The following is a 19,227-nucleotide window of genomic DNA, read 5'->3' on the forward strand; positions in this document are numbered from 1 at the left end:
GCAAGTACATTTCAAATTGACACTTCCGCTTCCGTTCTGACCCACGTGGGGCGTATGTTTTGTAAACAGAAAACAAGCTAGCAGGCGAATTAAAATAGTGATCCTATTTAACGGTAAGAACTACTATTATAAGTCAGCAGTACTGTTTAGCGTTTATTATTCAATTACACTAGAGTAAAAAAGGTTTTGATCTAGAAGTTCATTTGTAAAGGGGAAACAATTAAGTTTGGAGACTTCAACTGGTCTAGAACCTTTAAGTTTAATAGTAACTCTTCAACTTCAAGGGAAACAGGTCCATTGCATGATTCGAAAAGAACATGCAACCTAATCCCTTTGGGGATTTAGTGTCCGGAGATATTGGGCAAATCAGAAAATAGCTCCGGACATTGAATCCCAAAAAAGATTTTATGTAACCTACTCCAGCAGTGCTTGAGGTTGTCTGGCATGCTACTTTCTGACTTGGTCAGTTGGTGCCATCCTAACGGAATTCCAATCTCTTACGTTGTAGAGCTACATATACCTCAGTCGTAGGGATGACAAGTTACAACTACACAAGGAAATAGACACAGAACTTGCTCACAGAAACAGAAAGTAAATGAGCAACCAAGTCTTGCTGTAAACATGGAGCATGGACCATGTGCACCGGTAGGATAAGTGTCTTCTGCTTTTATATAAAAATTTGCTTGGTTGCACATAAAATGTCACTTCTGGGATAGGAAGAAAGAGGTAAATTATGACACATATGAATACACTATTGTAATAATCCATGAGTTCATGAAGAATACTGGAAATATTGTCATGCTTACTAAGACTGTGACCACTTGGCCCATATTTGCGGACCATGGCTGATAAATTATTTGTTTTACTGGCATCATTTTTTAATGCAAATTTTGACAATTTTTAATATTTTAACATTTGTAATTAACATACGATTGACATAACTTTTTTACAAACTAAGGACTACTAGCATTTAACTGATATGCTAGCTCCAGACCAGTTTTAACCACTGGTCTGGAGCTAGCATATCAGTTAAATGCTAGTAGTCCTTAGTTTGTATATTTGTGTAATGTATTCAGTTTCTTTATTTCTGTTGTAACAAGGGACTCATTCCTTTTTGAACTGATTTTTAGGTGTGTTTAATTGTGTAATATTTTTCCACAGTGGCCAGATTTGAAAGGGGAGGGTTGTGATCACACCAAAGTACTTTATCCTGGTCAGGAAACTCACTCAAATTCTAGACAGCCCTGATTTCAATTGTTTTAATATATTTACTATATGGCTATATAAATTTTTGCTATAATTAGCCAGCCCTACCCAAAAAAATAGCCAGTCTCGAGCTGGCGAGCAGGGAACCATTTTCTAAATTTCTAACTCTGCTTTAACCCACCACATTTTTTGCGCCTCTCCCAAGTCAGGAATTTGTGGCCTTTGTATGTTTTGTTTTGTTTTTACCTTTAGTTTATTTATGTTAATTTAGTGTATATGAGCAACTCTTTCGCTGAACCTGTGTATATTGATGTTTTGTGGCCAGCTGCAGCATGCCCTGTAGTATCAGGATTTCCACATCCTTTATTGAAGACCATTAGGTGGCCTTGGGCTGACATTTTTATCCTGTTGGGGTTGTTGTCTCTTTGACATATGCATGTACACCATACCTATTCTCATTATATAAGATTGGCAAGGCATAATTCTACTAGTCACTTACTATTCCTGCTTTTAATAAGTCTGGCGACAACCTCAAGCAGCTACCAATAGTCTACTGTGTCATGTTCGGAAAGTCCAAGACAGACTTCAAGAAGGTACTTCAGTTATTATTTTTACTTAACTTACAGTAATTGAATTAAACTGAGACCACATGGCATTTCTTTCGCAATAGATCACTGAATTTTAAAAATGTACTAAAAAAATGATATATTAATATCAATATGCATATACAAATGTACCATCTGTTTTTAATTTTATAATCTATAAAATATGATGTTCTTTTTTACAGGTCTTCAAGGCTGTTCTTGACCTACAACCAGTTGTAACATGATTTGTGTTACCATGACTGAAGTAGCCCACCTAAACCCTATTGTTCTCTGTGTGGATCTGTTTATTTTTATTGATGTTTTGCTTGCTTATCTTGCTTTAATTTACACTACTAGCTTTATTAAACAGCTTATTGCTTGCTTTGCATTTAATTTGCTTATAAGTGCTTGTAAATGTCTTAACTTGTCTTCGTCATATTTTATTTATGTCTCGTTTTATGTATTGTCTTACATGTATGCGTGCACTCACTGTTTTATTATCCACTTTATGTTGGTTATAAAAGCTCTTTAAGAGCTTATGTTGTTTTGTTACATAACTTGCTGACTTTAAATAAAGCAAATTTGAAATTTGTACCAGACATCCAGTCATTTGTTGTTGACCTTGAGAGTGGTTTATGGCATGCTTTACAGTACAGATACTCACAGTTCGGGCTGTATGGTGGAAAGTCTGGAATGTTAGTTTGCAGGTATGTAAAGTTCAATTGTTAGCATAATGACATTGTTGATATTTGAAAAAAAATCTGATGATGGGAAATGTTCATCTGATACGTCTAATTTAAACGTTTACTTCATACATGTAACTACATACTCAATTGATGCCTACTGTTAGCTAACATATAATTATTTACATTTATGATTATTGATGAGTGCATGAAATATCCAGACAAATGATGATGTCACTATCTGATATTGTAATACAAGATTTACCATTGGTTCCATTGTTTTCACTATATATTCCAGGACTTTTGTATTTTACTTATATGGTTTTTTTTTATATTTCAGATAGCTGACACCAGTAGAGGTTACATCTACATATATGTATAAGCCTCTCAGAAAAGTTTTTGCACTTCCGTTTTACCTACTGAAGGCATACCAACTGCTTTCTCCAAACAACAGGAAAAGACAACAATCAACAAACTACAATCCATCATGACTTACTTGCAGATTACTTGGATAGACAGCACTGTGTGGCCAGTTTCTTCTTGGAATGAGTTAGGCAGGAGTGTCTGTACCTACAACTACATAGAGGGATGGCACCACCGTGTTAACCACCATGCTCAGAAGGGTAACCTTGTCTACTTCTTGCTTATTGAATTACTATACAGCGTAGCAGCAAGGACAGCTGATCAGCAAGGGGAAGTTGTGCCGCCAGCAAAAGAAGCATACAAAGAGAATCCAGGGTCAATTATTCACACTGTGGGATGATTACTGCAGCAACAAGATGAGAGTCCGCCATCTTTTGAAGAAATGTGGTAGTTTGTACGGATTCATTGTTGAAACTGACATTATAGTGACTGTTTTGTGCTTGTTGATATTCAGTGCTTGTACTGTGTGCTTACAGACAATCCATAATATTATCAGTTTTGATATTTTATAATGTGAACTGTGACTTGAATATATATTTACATAAAGTGCTGTTCCAATGTTTGTAATATATGTCTATGAATAAGGATATAAAATGATTGTTGTTCTTTTATTTCATATTTCATTGTATAGTCTCTAAACAAAATCAGCAAACAAATTGGCTATGAAAAATGCCAAGAATGCATAAAAAAATAATAGATAAATAAAGTTGTTAAAATATTTCAGAAAAAAAGGGAAGAATCAATTATATTGTAAATATGTATTGATCAAGATTATTCTGAGTTGTCTGAAACAGTGCTAAATCCAGACACTCATGAACTCGTGGAACATTATGGCGTATCCATCTGCACCACGAAAACTGATTTGTTCAACATGTCATAGTTTCCTCTTCCTTTTTTGTCTACCCTTGACGACCTTTTATGAGCAACTAAGTGGGTGTTTCTCAAAAAGCAGAGGATGATTTACTAACCAGTGCACCTGGTCCATGCTCCCAGTTTTTAGTGGTGTTGCTCATTTACTTTTGTTACTTTGTATGTGTTATTTTAGTTATTTTATGTTCTTTGTTTTGTGTGTCTGTTTTCCATGTCTGGTCTTTGTCCCTGGATTACATTCTTTTGACTTCTGCTAGAATCTTGGTTCCCTTGATTACCCTTTTCTACTCTAGACATGACATTAGATGAGCCCTGTGACTTGGCAGATATTTCTAGAAAAGCAGAGGATACTTACCCAACCAGTACACCTGGTCTATGCACCCAGTTTTTATTAGGGTACAGGTTGCTCATATAGTACATTTTAGCTCACCTGGTCTAAAAGGTTATGTGAGCTTTTCTCATCACTTGGTGTCTTCTGAAATGACTGAGGAGAATATTCAGTATTTCACTATCTATTATTGGTGCAAATTAAAAAAAAAATCTGTTGACACTTCTTGGAGTTATGGCCCTTGAAGATGTCATTTTTGACATATTTAGTAGTTTTTGTCTATCACTTAGTAAACGATAGCAGATTGATGATTAATGTAAATTGATAAAAATGTTCAGTATTTCAGTATCTAGTTTCAGTGCACATTTTAAAAAAAAATCTGTAGGCACTTCTTGGCATTATGGCTCCAGAAAGTGTCATTTTGACCATTTTCCCTGTTTTTGCCTGTTGTTAACAAACAATTGTAGTTAGATTATTTATGTAAATTTAAAAAATATATATGTAAAAGTATGAACAGATGTATGATTGGAAATTTTGGAAAAAAAAACTTGATTGCATTTTTTAATGCATTTTTGCATTTTTAGCATGTAATTCAATTAACATAAACAGAATGATGATTAATGGTTAAATGTTTAGTATCATGACAAATATCTGTTCTAAGGTGTTTGACCATTGTATTCAACTTTTTAAAGCTATTAAACCAGGTGAGGTATTCAGGCTCTTGAGAGCCTCTTGTTTTTTTTTGTATGTGTTAGTTTGATTATATTAGTACTTTGTTGTGTGTTTATTTTCCCTGTCTAATCTTTTTCCTTGGAATATATTCTTTTCATTTTGCTTGAATCTAGGTTCCCTTCATTACTCTTTACAATTCTGGACAACAAGCTTTTAATACATGGCCATGATTAAGCATATAGTGCATGTAGTGGTCAACTAACAATTTAAGACTTAATATCTTGTAGCCACCACCGAACAACCCATGTCCACTACTTGTTCGTGTAAAATTCACTTGCATAAGTTTTCATAATAATCAGATTGTTATTGGTCATTTTTTACACTAAACTACCACCTCAAGTAAGAAAGTAAAGTTCAACAATGAAAATCAAAATATAGTATCAGAATTTATATTGTTTACTGTATACATGTTAGTACTTGCTCTGTTTTATATTGCGTACTGTATACATGTTAGTACTTGCTCTGTTTTACTATTATACCTTATATTTAATGTATTTAATAGTTAATTTGGGGGTGATATAATTTTTGCCGTACTTGTTAACTAAAGGTTGTCATTTTTGCCATACTTGTTAACTATAGGTTGTCATTTTTGCAATACTTGTTAACTATAGGTTGTCATTTTTGCCGTACTGGTTAACTATAGGTTGTCATTTTTGCCGTACTTGTTAACTATAGGTTGTCATTTTTGCCTACTTGTTAACTATAGGTTGTCATTTTTGCAATAATCAAAGTAGAAATCACAAAATTATCACCCCAGATATTAAGTCTTATTTTTCCAAAATGATTTGGAAAATGGTTAATATAATTCAGGAATCACAAAAATTGCATGATGCCGAAAATAGGATCACCGCTAAATTTTTCACCCGCAAAAAAAAAAACAAAAAAAAACACATATACAATGTATGTTATCATGGTTATATGGCAGTTTATACTTCTGTATGATTTGTATACGTTCATGAAAAATTTATCAACCACACACGGTGTGAACAGTATTCCTTGTATGAATATTTAAGCCACATTAAAGCAAAAATGCATTCTTGTATTATAGTTCTATTTTACTGGTATAAATGAGTAAGGTTCTTTTTCAGATATGATGTCACTGAGCAATATTGGAAGTTTTATTGGAGTACCTGTTGGATTCTTAGTGCTTCTTTATGTCTTGTCTTCTTTCAAGAAAAAAAGACAACTTGAAGGGAAAGTGGTCTTGATAACTGGAGCTAACTCAGGGCTTGGAAAAGGTAGGATCTTCACCACCTGAGTATTATAATAGTAGCCCCAGACAACCCCCCCCCCAATCTTATAATATTCTTGTAGTTAAAAACATATTTTTGGGGATCATTTTGTTTGTTTTTTTTTTTTTGTATTATATTAAATGTTGTATATTCTGGAAGTATTTATTTGAATGATTCATATTTGTTTATATCCTCATTCTCTTTGTTGTTGTGAGTTTGAATGATTCATATTTTTTTGTGTTTTCTTTTTCTTTTTTTTTGTTATGTATTTTAATAATTCATATTTTTTTTTTATTTTCTGTCTTTTTTTTTTTTTTTGTGTATTTGGAAAATATATAAAATCAATTAAACATTATGAAAAGATCAAAACACATAACAATTAATTGACCACCTGGCATTCATCCTAAGACATAAGGAGCCCCTTCCCCCAGACAAATGCATTATACATTTATTCATGTCTGTATTATGATGTTAAAATCTCAAATTTTACAATTTTATTTTTTTTTTTAATAAAAATGATTGAAATTTCAAGATTAATAAAATAATTTCCTATGGGGGGCTTTTGACTTTATAGCTTAAATATGTTTAAAAAGCATCCTCAATTATTTAAGATCTGAACTTAACTAATGTTTTTAAAACATTATCAGTGGTTTCTTATGGTGTATGTGAATCCAGCATGTAATTGTTTTTTATTCACATGCAAACTATTGAAGGAATTAGGCAGATCATTGTTATATTCAACATCGAGAGTTCAATATTTTATTCTATATTTTATTGTTAAGCATGTGCAGAAGTATTCCATAATGCTAAGTGTAGAGTGATTTTATGTGGAAGAAACAAAGACTCCTTAGAGAAAGTGAAGCAAGAGCTCAAAATGTTAAAGGTAAGGTGTCAAATTTGTAGCACTGGAAACTGTTTAATTAATTACTGTAGTTGATCACTTCTGTAAGTAGGAGATAGTATCATTTGTATATTGAAGGGAAATTACCATAGAAAACTGTTCAACTATCAAAGTCAGAAGAAAAAGTCTAATTAGGACAATGATAGAACAAACAAAATGTAACAACCTTAATTTAGTTAATTCACAAAAGAAAGTGATGCACAAAACCTTTTATTAAAGACTGGGTGGAGTGTCAAAGCCGAAGTAGACCTTTGATATTTTTTAAATGTAGAAGTTCCTCCTCCATACTAACTCCTTATTCTAATGTGACATGCTTCAAAAGTCTTTAACCCAAAGACCTGTTAAAACAGTGATAAACACACGTCTTATTTCTGACATCATAGGTAAGTTTTACCTAATTTTCTCAATTTCATAGTAGGTCTCTATTTCATGCAGCACATAGGCTGCATTTTTAAGAAAATATAAAGAAACTAGTTCTGTTAGAATTGGAATAGTTAATGGAGACTACATTTTATCATAGTTTTACTATGGACTAGCCATTTTTGTCATAATATTACCCAGAACTATCGCTTCAGGGAAAATAATGCGACATAGATGTCCAGCCTGTGGTAAAACATTTGTAAAACAGAGGCTGTGCCAATTATTTCTTATTTAAACCAAGTAGTTATTCCTCCTCCATACAGAGAATTAAACCCTGTAGCAGCTCTTCCATACCGTGCATTTAAGACTGTAGCAGCTCCTCCTTCAAACTGGGCATTTAATCTTGTAGCATTATGTTCTCTGTAGTAGGGCCCCGTGCAGGTCCGGGTGTCAAAAGAATAGGCCTGCAGCAGCGCTAAGCTTGTCGTAAAAGGCGACTAAATAGTGCTCAGGAACCTAGCCGGGGGCTAGGCGCTCTGCCCACAGAGCAACTGGGATGTGTGCCCCAGGTGGTGGAATGGGGTACCCCTGGCATGTTACATGCTGGGGTTGTCAGGATATAATACGGAAAACCTGACCGCAAACCATAGTGGTGCACCGTGTTGGGAAAGATGCCACGTTCCTTGCACGTTAAAGAACCCTGCTGTGGTATTCAATAGGAGTAGGAACCTTTGCGCTCCGCCACAGGAGGCTAAATTGCCCGACCTTACCCATCCCTTCCTTTTTCTAGTGGCAATCAAAATTTGTCGACCCTACTGTCCTTGTGTCCCATCCCGTTTTTTCATTTCATCATCATTTCATGTTCATTTTATCATCCGTTTCATGTTCATCGTCTGAATATAGCTGAAATATTGCTGCTCGGACGTTAAACCCCAACAATCAATCAATCAATCAATCTCTGTAGTAGGCATTAAACCCTGTAGCAGCTCTTCCATACTGGGCATTTAACACTCTAGCAGTACCTTCTCCACACTTGACATTAAACAGTGTAGTAGTTCTTCCTCCATACTGGGCATAAATCCCTTTAGCAATTTCTCCTCCATACTGGGCATTAAACCCTTTAGTAAGTAGTAACTCCTCCATACTGAGCATTAAACATGTTAAAACCTGTGACACAATAGCCCCATACTGGGCATTAAATCCTGAAGTACTACATCATCTATACTAGGCATTAAATCTTGTAGCAGTTCCTCGTACATACTGAGCAATAAACCCTTTGGCAATTCCTCTATACTGCATTTGTATTGAATATGCAACCCATTTAGTAGATTCTTTACCTTTCTGAACATTCAACCCTTTATCAGAACTACCTCCATACTTAGCAGGGGTTCAAATTAGTGCTACTGTAGGGTCCAGGGCCCTCAGTGTTGTGATGGACTGTCATTGACCTAGTATCTCCCTGCATACTGAGCATTAAAATTTTTAGCAGTTCCTAATACAATCCAGAAATTAATTCATTAAGCAGTACCTTTTGCAATCTGAGCTGTAGACCTTGCCTTAGTTTTGAATGCTATCAGTGGTTTAAGATTTTTATATGTTTCTTGTACTAAACAAGATATATGATTTTCTTTTTTTATGTAAGGTTCCAGCCTCATACGAACCAGTGGTAATGATACTTGACCTTGACAACCTCTCCAATATATCTCAGTGTATCACAGAAGCTGTACAGCTCTATGGTCATATAGACATACTTATCAATAATGCAGGAATAAGCTACAGAGGAGAGATAGCAAACACTAAGTTAGATGTTGATATAAGGCTTATGACTATAAATTATTTTGCACAAATTGCCATCATAAAAGGTAAGTGATGTCAAATATGAAAATTAAGTTACTGGTAATATAGAATAGTTAAACCTGTCTTGTGACATGTATTAAGGAGGGCAGTTTATAAAGCCAAGCCTACCTTCTGACATTTTGTCCATCCTTCTGTCTTACTTCCACTTCGCACTGCCTGTTCAAGTTGCACAAATGGTTATTAGATATACTGGACAATGCCATTGTGCACATGCTATTTTTTTTATCTGATTGAAAATGGTATTGGCTGTAGTCTGTTACAGTACAAGGCAAAGACAAAATGTAAAAGAACCCCTTGTGTTCTAACATACCACCCCTGCCTTAAAAACAGCCTTAATACCATTTGTGAGCACTGGGCCTCTGTCGAGAGAAACTCAACATTATCCAAAGTTTTTCCTGAACCACTTATGATTGCTTTCAGACAGCCAGACAGTCTGCATTGTCTGCTTGTGAGGGCTGAAATATCTAAGCCCAACTTGACTCCAGGCGAGAGACATTCCTGTGGTGACAAAAGGTGCAAATGTTGCAACCAAATGCACCACTCGTCATCATTCACTAGCACAGTCACGGGGAAACGCTACAAAACATTGTGTAATGGGCACTGCAAGAGTGCTATTGTAATATATTTGCTCCACTGTCCCATCTGTGGCCTTCAATATGTTGGTGAATCTAAACAGCCTTTTCACAAGTGCTTGAACGGACATAGGAGTGATCTAACAAAAAAGCCTTTACTCCCAGTGAGTCAGCACTTCAGGTTACCAAACCACTGCCTCGATGATATCAACAAAATGAAAATTCTTCATCGTGGAACAAAACACGGTCTGGAGCCATCTACAGAGAGTGAAGTGGGACAGATTTTGGATGAAAGAACTCCGTGTTTTACACCCACACGGAATTAACAAAAAACATTAAGTTCTTCCTATTTTGTAGTTTCTTGTTACAGCGTTTGTAAATATTTTTTGTTTTATAGTTCAGTGTTCAAGATCAACACACAACATGTGTCTATAACACAATGTTCAAGATCTTCATTAACCGTCAGTAAAATTGTTTAAGTCACAGGTATTCACCTGCTTAGGTAGTGAGTTGTGTTTACAGACCATTTACTTTCATACACACTCCAGTTTATTTAAGGCGCTGAAGGTCATTTGTTGACTGAAAATTTTGCTCATTATATATTTTATTATAGTGTATTAACATCTTTATCGGTATCGTTGTACAATCCTTTAGACTTATATATATATGTATATATACAGAGAGAGAGAGAGATTGGATATAACATATTTTAAAATGAGTGATATACATGTATCATGCATAAACATGACTGTTGTTAAAACAATAGGTTTCCAACAAGGAAAGTAATACTTAAGATACTCATAAATGCTGTTGTCAATGCAGAAAAACCTTAGTAGCAGAAATATTTTTACATCTTTTCTAGAAATACTTCCACACATGAAATCAAGGAAGACAGGCTCTATAGTTAATATCAGCAGTGTTCAAGGGAAAATAGCCATCCCATACAGATCAGCATGTAGGTATAGGAGGGTAGATAGGGGATGCAGAGTTTGGTGGCATATTTAATTTCAAGAATCGAAAATACCCAAATTAAAATAAATTTGCTATATTTTTCATTGGTTGAAAATACATGTGAGTGAGTCAAGGTTAATTAATAACACTATCATAAGTTTTCCCTTTATAAAACAGTGATGATATTTCCATTTTATAGCAGAATTCTGCTATTTCAAATCTGGATTTTACCATTATGGTTCTTTTTTTTTACTGTATATTTATTTCCAATTTTGCCAATTTCCACTTTGTTTGTTGAAATTTTAAAATCATCCCTGAAAAAAGAATGCATATCATTATCAGAAGTTTCCCATGAGAACATTCTATACTTTATTTTTGTACCTCAGCAAACAAAGTTTGGGAGTATACACTCTGTTTGCATGTCTGTGTTTTGGTCCTCCAGTTCATCTGTTCTCATTTCAGTACAACTCCTCTTTAATTGCTCAAGGTATTTTGATTAAATGTTATAGGAAGGTTTGGCATCATATGTGTCTGAAGGAGTATAGTTATTTGCTTTTCATGCCATAAATTAATGCTGCTGATTAGAAGTTACAGCTCAATACATGTGTACTGCCAACTGAAATTTGAAATATACATATATATGGTTGGAAATTTGGTATAATTTATAAATCACTTGGTCATTTCCACTGCTGGCACACAAAAGGAGAGGGGCAGAATAAATGCCCATGAGAAGGCCAATAATAACTGAAAAAGTTCCCTTCCAAAAGTGGCAAATATGTTGTGAAGGAGAAACTCTTGTGTATTGATCACCTGTTGCTCAGTATAGCAGCTTTTGTTTTGGTACTTTGTTCATTTAGTTTAGTTCTACCATTTTTTTAAACAGTATAACAAGTAACTTGATAGGTCTTTTTGGATCCCCAAACTTTGCAAAAGTATTTTCTATCACCATGTTAACCCTTTGGTATTCAAATTATTTTAAGTTTGAACTGGTAAATTAAATGAAACTTATTGTTTTCAGAGGCTTCACAATTTTTTTCAATGAGTTATAAGTATGTCTGATTAATAATAACAAAACATTGGTGATATATCAAATAGACCACACTCCATCATTGGTGGTATATCAAATAGACCATTACACACTACGTCATTTACCATGCAGTGTGGGGTAATGTACATTTTTTTATATTCCATTCAACTCCTTAATTATGCATTAAAAAGTTTCATTATTAATTCCAGTTATACTTTTCTTTGATTCAAGTTTAAATTCATATTTTTGTTTCTTTAATCCAACAGATGCAGCATCAAAACATGCTCTTCAATCATACAGTGATACTCTGAGAGCAGAAGTTGTAGAAGATGGCATTCATGTTTGTGTTGTTAGTCCTGCTTACATAAAAACAAATCTATCCCATAATGCAATGTGTGGAGATGGCTCTAAATATGGAGGTAGGTACTTTACTTATTTCACTGTTTTCACTGTCCTAAAAGCTAGAGTTTGGCTTTTCCAAGACAACATATTTTTATATGTTGCACTATTATAGTGAATTGTACCAAATCTTCCCTATCATAATGCCAAAAATCACTCTAAATCGATGTCAAAATGATAAGCAAACTATTTTGTTATCGGAACAACAGGACATGCTTTATAAGTTTTTTGTTCTCACTGCCAAAGTTTGTTTATAATTTGTCCATTTTAAACAAAGAATGTTATTCTACCCTTTTTTACAGACATAGCTTCAGCATGAATGATTTCGAGAAACTCTCTATTGTAATAACACTACAATGTTTATTATGCATTTTATTTGGCTTAACTAAAGAGTTGCATGTTTTGTTCCCTGAAACTTAGTAACTGGTTGTGATGCATTTAATTTACATAATTATGGCCTAAATGATTACAAAACAATTTGTCACAATTCATTTAGTCTTTTACTCATTAAATTGATAATTATACAGGTAAAGAAAATATGATATGAATTTCAAAACCAAGAATGATTTAATGGTACTGAGTACTCAACAAGAGTTAGATATCAGAGTTCTTTATCTTTGTGTCAGGATACCCTGGTTCTTGTGTTGAAGCGAAATGTCAAACTTGCCTCTAATCTCTCCAACACATACTCAGAAATCCCTTCAATGAAACTGTATGTTTTTGGTTATAAAGCTTGTTTAAAAGATTTCATAGCTTTTCCTGCATGAATTTTTTTTTCTGTGACTGTGCAAATCTTTCATGTTTGTTGATTACGAGTGGAGCTTTGCATAGCCAGACATTACAATTTATTTTATGTCCATGATAATATTTCAATGTCTTTAGAAAGTATGGGATAACACTCTAGTAACTTATTCAAAGGTACCGAGATCAAATGACTTATTACATAATACATGTACTAAAATTACTACAAGGATGTTCTTGAGTTGTGTTTTTTTCAAGTAACTATATCCGTATGATTAAATGGGGCTAAACTGTTCAACTCCATTTTAACAAATATTTTACTGTCCTTTGGATTGTGGTGTAAAAAACCTGAAATCATAATGTTAAGCATTGAATGATTTTTATAACAGTTTTTAAATTTGTTTCATTAAAAAGCAGCTGTTGATGGAGTAGTTGCTAAAATGTTAAGAACATTTGAAACCTTTAAGTTGAATATGTCTCCTCCTCCAGAAATCAAACAACAAATCATCATTCCACCTACTTCTGCACACTAGTAAACTTCATACATCCTATGGTTGCCTTTTGGATTTTTCATTTCTTGAAACTGGATATAAGGTCTTGACTTCTTGGGTGAACAAAGATTTATTGTTTGCTACTCTCCCTACTATTTTCAGGGGATAATAATTTATTTGTAACACTGATAAATACACATCATAATTCAGTTCAATAATTAAATGATATGACTTCTGTTTTGTAGTTATGGACAAGACAACACAATCTGGAATGGACCCATCCTTTGTAGCAAAAAAAGTTTTATCTGCAATACAGACTCAGCAGAGTGAAGTGACATTAGCTCCTCTTCATTATAAACTTGTTATGTACCTCAGATCTATTTTTCCTAATTTATATTTTAAAATAATGAATTCAAGAGCAAAATCAGGGAAAAGGGACTTTCAGAAAAAAGATTAGGGTTTTAAATTATCCATAATGTATATGATTAATCAATTGGGACTGGACAGAAAATAGAGGCTGCAGTTTTGTTTATCCACAGGCTCAGTAGTCTTTAATGTGCTACGTCTAAACACATAAACTCTGTTATTTGAATATTTAATTCAGTTTGATATGTTTCAAGCCTTCTGATGGATTGGTACTCTTAGGACAATCCAGATTATTTTATATAGCCTTTTTTTATTGTCAATTGGTCTGATGTTTACATTTGATATAATCTAAAACTAAATGACATTTTGATTGAGATTCAATTCATAATGAGGAACTAAGGATTGAAATCCATTAGAAACTGACTTATGATCATGTTTCTTATTAAAATAGGTTATATAAAATATTTTGGTTTTGGGCAATTGACATTATTTATACACTGCACTAAAGAAACATTCCTCAAACTTTGTCCATCCTAACAAACAATGACTATAATACATAGTTGATGAATATTTTACTTACATTGTATTTATTTGCTTTATTAGTGAAAAAGTGTGCCATGTCATTCCTTGTATAAAGATTATGTTTCTAGTCTGTAGTTTTAGTCATTTATCTAGTCCTGCAGTGTGGCATTCAAAGTCTCTACATGTCCCATTTTAAAATAATGATGAGAATCTATTTAGTACCATCCTGAGTAAGAATTAAGCAATGGGTGGCACATCATTTCTATGTGGCTGTAAAAAAATTTTGGACAATGATGGTATCACTCTGTAATCATTGTCACCAATGGCATTCTTAAACTGTTAGTTTATTTATGATAACTTAGTAGAAATTATCTGATCTTTTGAAATTTTAAGACATTGTTTTTAGGATCATGTAGGGCCAAATAGTCTTTAGAGATTTTTGCCCTTCCCCTTTTGGCAATAGTTTATTGTTGATCAGATATTTATGATTCAGATGTCAATCTGTTTATTTTAAAAGTCTGTTTTAAAATTGTTTCATGGGGTAGGACTATCGTTAACCTTTTTTGGAGTTAAAAGGGTACTAAATTGGGCCATGCCAAAAAAATCAACTTTTTTTATTTTTGGTTTGATTTTGAAATTTGTTTTATTGGATTTCTTATATAGATCAGATTTCAGGTATCTCTTATCGCAGTTCAATTGATTTAAACTTAGTCTGTCTCATTCCTCGAGTTTTTCAAATAAGCAAATGGTTTACCAGATGAGTGATTCAGGCTCTCTTGAGCCTCTAGCTTAATTTTTGGTCCAATTTCTTAACATTTCCTTTATTGGAATCTTTAGAAATCAAAATCTATTTCTCTGAAACCATTCCCTGGATTATTACCATCATCATCCTTATGGTCTTATAAGATTTCATTTTTTTTGTTTGAATGTTTGCAATTTACAAGATTTTTTACTTAGTCTGTTTTTAAGGACTTATCATTTTTTTTACTGGCTGAGGGGAGTCCTCATCTCAGGCGAACGAAAAAAAAATGTTACATCAAAAAGGCCCCCATAATTGCTACGTAAAAAAAATACCCTTCTGAAATGAGGGCCACCCCTGGGGGTAAAGAATGATACTAGTAAGTCCCTTACACAACCGCAAAAAAAATGCAGTCGTATAATGGTGTCGTCCGTTGAAACTACCACATCTACTCAATACTTGGGTATAAGTCTATAGATCTTTATGAAATAATTATACCACAATAGGAAGTCTGGGATTGCTTTTTTAGGTTGTGACTTGAACTATTTAGAAATTAGGGGACAAATATGGTCAGAAACAGGCATTTTTCATGATATGTGTAAAATAAATTTAGTATGAGCGTATAGATTTTATGAAATACACCACAAGGTGCCATACCACAAAAGCAAGCCTGAGATAGATTTTTGGAAGTTGTGAACCGTTAAGGTATTAGGGGCTAAAAATGGGACCAGGAACAATAAATTTTCCTGATATGAACCATTTTGGAATGAGGGGCCAGAAAAAGGCCATACCACAAAAGGAAGGCCAGGAACAATTACCGGGGTTGACTTGAACCATTTAAGAATGAGGGACCGAAAAAGGGACCAGAAACCAGCATTTTCCTGATGTCCCTACAATAATTTGCGATCTGCTTGAAATTATACCGCTAAGTGCCATAGAGCAAGAAGACCAGGATTAACATTGGGGTACGTAACTTGTATTGAATCTACTGATCTGGAATTAGAGATTTTGTCTGGCCAGAATATTTTCACTATCCTCATAAGGCAGTTCTAATGAAAGGCTGAAAGTTTGTTGATGTCTTTTTCTGTTATTTACAAGCATTCAAAGCAGTACATAAAGACAGAAAGTACACATCTATTTTAGAGTTTCAGTTTTGATATCTTCGAAAAGACTGATGTTTTGTAGATGCTGGAAAAAACTCTTGCTCTTGCATTGCCTATTCTCACATCGATGTTGAATTCAGCTGCATCATCCATCGTAACAATACTACCAAGGTAGTTACACAAATCTACCCTTTCAAGCTGGTATCACTCGTCTGGTTGTCTTCCTTGGTTTCTCTTACATATGGTCTTCAGTATGTGATAGCAGTGCCAGATTGCCAGAATACTTCATTATCTTCCAGTGTTAGTTTACGGTTTGGTTTTTCTTATCGACGGCAATGATAAACATTACATATGATACATGTATGGCACACTCTTGTCTTACCCCTATTTTATTGGGAATCTAGCGTCCACATCAGAGTTAACGATAAATGTATGTCACACTCTTGTCTTACCCTTGATTGGGAATCTAGCGTCCACATCAGAGTGGACGATACATGTATGTCAAACTATTGTCTTACCCTTGATTGGGAATCTAGCGTCCACATCAGAGTTAACGATATATGTATGTCACACTCTTGTCTTACCTCTGATTGGAAATCCAGCGTCCACATCAGAGTTAACGAAACATGTATGTCACACTCTTGTCTAACCCCTGATTTTATTGGGAATCTAGCTTCCACATCAGACTTAACGATACATGTATGTCACACTCTTGTCTTACCCCCGATTTTATTAGGAATCTAGCGTCCACATCAGAGTTAACGATACATGTATGTCACACTCTTGTCTTACCCCCGATTTTATTGGGAATCTAGCGTCCACATCAGAGTTAACGATACATGTACGTCACACTATTGTCTTACCTCTGATTGGGAATTTAGCGTCCACATCAGAGTTGACGAGAAAATAGTAGTTTATTTTATTGATGTTAACTTCCTGTTAATTTTTATTAATTTCTGGTGATACCTTTTCGACTTACAGTGAAGTACTAGGAATACAAATAGTATCAATAAAAAATGAATTACCCGAACAAAACTAACTCCTGTAGTTACCCCATATCTTGCCAGGAGAACACTTAGCAGTAATATAAATTATAATTTAAGTTAGTAATACCTTTACAAGTTTCGAGACAAAAATTGCATATGACGCCGTCGGCGCGTCCTGCTGAATAGTATTTGGTGGATAATACAAATCGTGAAAAAGTACGTTATAGTTGAAAATTCATTAGAAACATGTATAAAGAGGACATTAACATCCACAATATATAAAATGGATGTATATATTGCATTGTAGAGGAATCACCGAAATATACCCCTATACACCTGCAACAAGCATAATTTCTGCTTGTTTTTATTGTATTTTAAAAGATTCCGTTGAACAAGACCCATAATGTGCCTGTTCCGTCATCACAATTTTGGAATGTACATGTACGTGTGAGCACTATAGAAAGTTAATTGAATAAAATGCGTACTTATTACAGTATAAACTACTGAAAAGGGCTTAGTTCAAAAGGTAAAGCATCATATATTGTTTTCGTCCATGATAAAAGAAGCACATCTTGAATGTGTACATCAACTCAGTGATAAAAAAGAGTGATGTGTCGAAATCCACAAGTCGCATTAGTAGAACTAACTACCGATTTCAAAATTTTAGTATCTAGAAACAAGACAAAACAAATGCCGAATCGCATGTGCACTGTCTTCTGCAATGCAGCTTCTGCAGCATAATTCAACTCAGTTATGAATAAAATGAAATCTCTCACATTGGTGAAGTAATCGTTATCCGGTCTCACATTAGTTACAATGTCCACTTTTCTAGCGGTTTTGAACTCTTAATTGAGTACTATATTATTATTGATATTTTTTTTTTACTGTAATGCATATTGTTTGCCAAATTTTTAATAAAATGTTCTTGCAATTTGACATTTTGTAAAACAATTGACGTTCGGTATAGACAACTCGTCGTCTTCGGCAAAATAGCGATTGATATAGAGTTTTGTTATTACCCGGTCCTGTTTATCATTTTTATTCTGCATCATTTCAAGTTCATCAAATATTGCATTTTTAACATTTTACTTCTTCATGGAAATTGTCTAAGGCTTGATTTTTTTCTCTCATTGGTTCTTGGGCGATACAAAGTTTTATATACAAATTGCCCTATTGGTAACGAAATACTAAATGGTATTTCATCGAATTTGTTTTTTTTTTCATTTTCAATTTTATTTCGGACAACACTTTCGCAAACTTTCACATGGAACTTATTATTTCAATTTTTATACATGTATACTAAAAACGTAAGCAATAATATATTATTCACAAAAAAAAAATTAAATTTCTAGATCCAAGTGCCTGTTCAGCAAATAAACCGCTAAATTCCATTTTTTTTATCAAATTTTTATACTGATGAAAATTTGAAATACGACAGCCGAAATAACTTATTGCCATGGCCGTTGCTGTCCTTATTCTGAATGAATGGGTTTTAAAAATACCAACATCCTGCATCCCCGAATGTTTTAGAGTTTTGCGTAACATAACAGAAAACTGATATCGAGTTAATGGGGCTCCACTAAAATGGCACAAAAGTGGCCCCTTTATTTTCGGTCTTACCTTCAAATACTCTGATAAGTTTAAAATTGGGCATAATGTCCCATTTATTTTATTAATTTCAATAGAAACACCCTTTCCCTCTTGATCCGTTTTGGAAAAGCGTAATTTAATCCCTAATTTGTCGAAAAAAAAACTGTACATCATCATCTGATACAATATGGTTGGGATTTTTGCCTTTTGTTGCTGTTATTTCCCCTACACGGAAAAGACCGCCATATGCCAAGGTAAACGCTGTCTTAAATAATTTAACCTCAAAATTGTTAAAGTATATACCTGGCAAAATTGCTACAATTTTACTTAAAATATCATGAGTAATTGGAAGCATACTGTCCGATTTTGGGTTAAATCTTTTTAAACTCTCTAGTACTTTACTGACAAGAAAATTATTTGTAACATCTGAAAAACCCAGTATCTTACATTTATATCCGATCGAAGACACAACACGGCAGTCTTGGTCGCCAATCCTTGTAGGGATAAATATACCACAAACTTAACAACTGTATCAAGGGAAGGTGGCTACAGGTCATTTATTTC

The 19,227-nt window shown here is 33.9% G+C and overlaps 1 protein-coding gene across 6 annotated transcripts; it reads left to right on the top strand.

The window, feature by feature from the left end:
* Nucleotides 1-15: 15 nt before the first annotated feature.
* LOC148620266 (peroxisomal reductase activating PPAR-gamma-like) lies at nucleotides 16-14,372 on the top strand. 6 transcript variants are annotated; one of them, XM_088581009.1, is made up of 9 exons: nucleotides 35-113; nucleotides 1,725-1,799; nucleotides 1,994-2,083; nucleotides 5,915-6,064; nucleotides 6,841-6,941; nucleotides 8,962-9,181; nucleotides 10,611-10,703; nucleotides 11,993-12,145; nucleotides 13,603-14,372. In XM_088581009.1, the coding sequence occupies exons 3-9, from the start codon at nucleotides 2,032-2,034 to the stop codon at nucleotides 13,812-13,814; spliced, it is 981 nt and encodes a 326-aa protein (XP_088437135.1). In that variant the 5' UTR covers nucleotides 35-113; nucleotides 1,725-1,799; nucleotides 1,994-2,031; the 3' UTR covers nucleotides 13,815-14,372. The 6 variants fall into 6 exon arrangements, with proteins under 6 accessions (XP_088437138.1, XP_088437136.1, XP_088437135.1 ...); XM_088581010.1 differs by lacking the exon at nucleotides 1,725-1,799 and having other exon boundaries at nucleotides 26-113; XM_088581013.1 differs by lacking the exon at nucleotides 1,725-1,799 and having other exon boundaries at nucleotides 41-113; nucleotides 1,994-2,055.
* The last annotated feature ends 4,855 nt before the right edge of the window (nucleotides 14,373-19,227 follow it).

This window comes from Perna viridis, chromosome 4 (genome assembly GCF_037379345.1).
Source record: "Perna viridis isolate PV_CMFRI_1.1 ecotype Kerala chromosome 4, ASM3737934v1, whole genome shotgun sequence".
In the NCBI taxonomy this organism is placed as follows: Eukaryota; Metazoa; Mollusca; class Bivalvia; order Mytilida; family Mytilidae; genus Perna; species Perna viridis.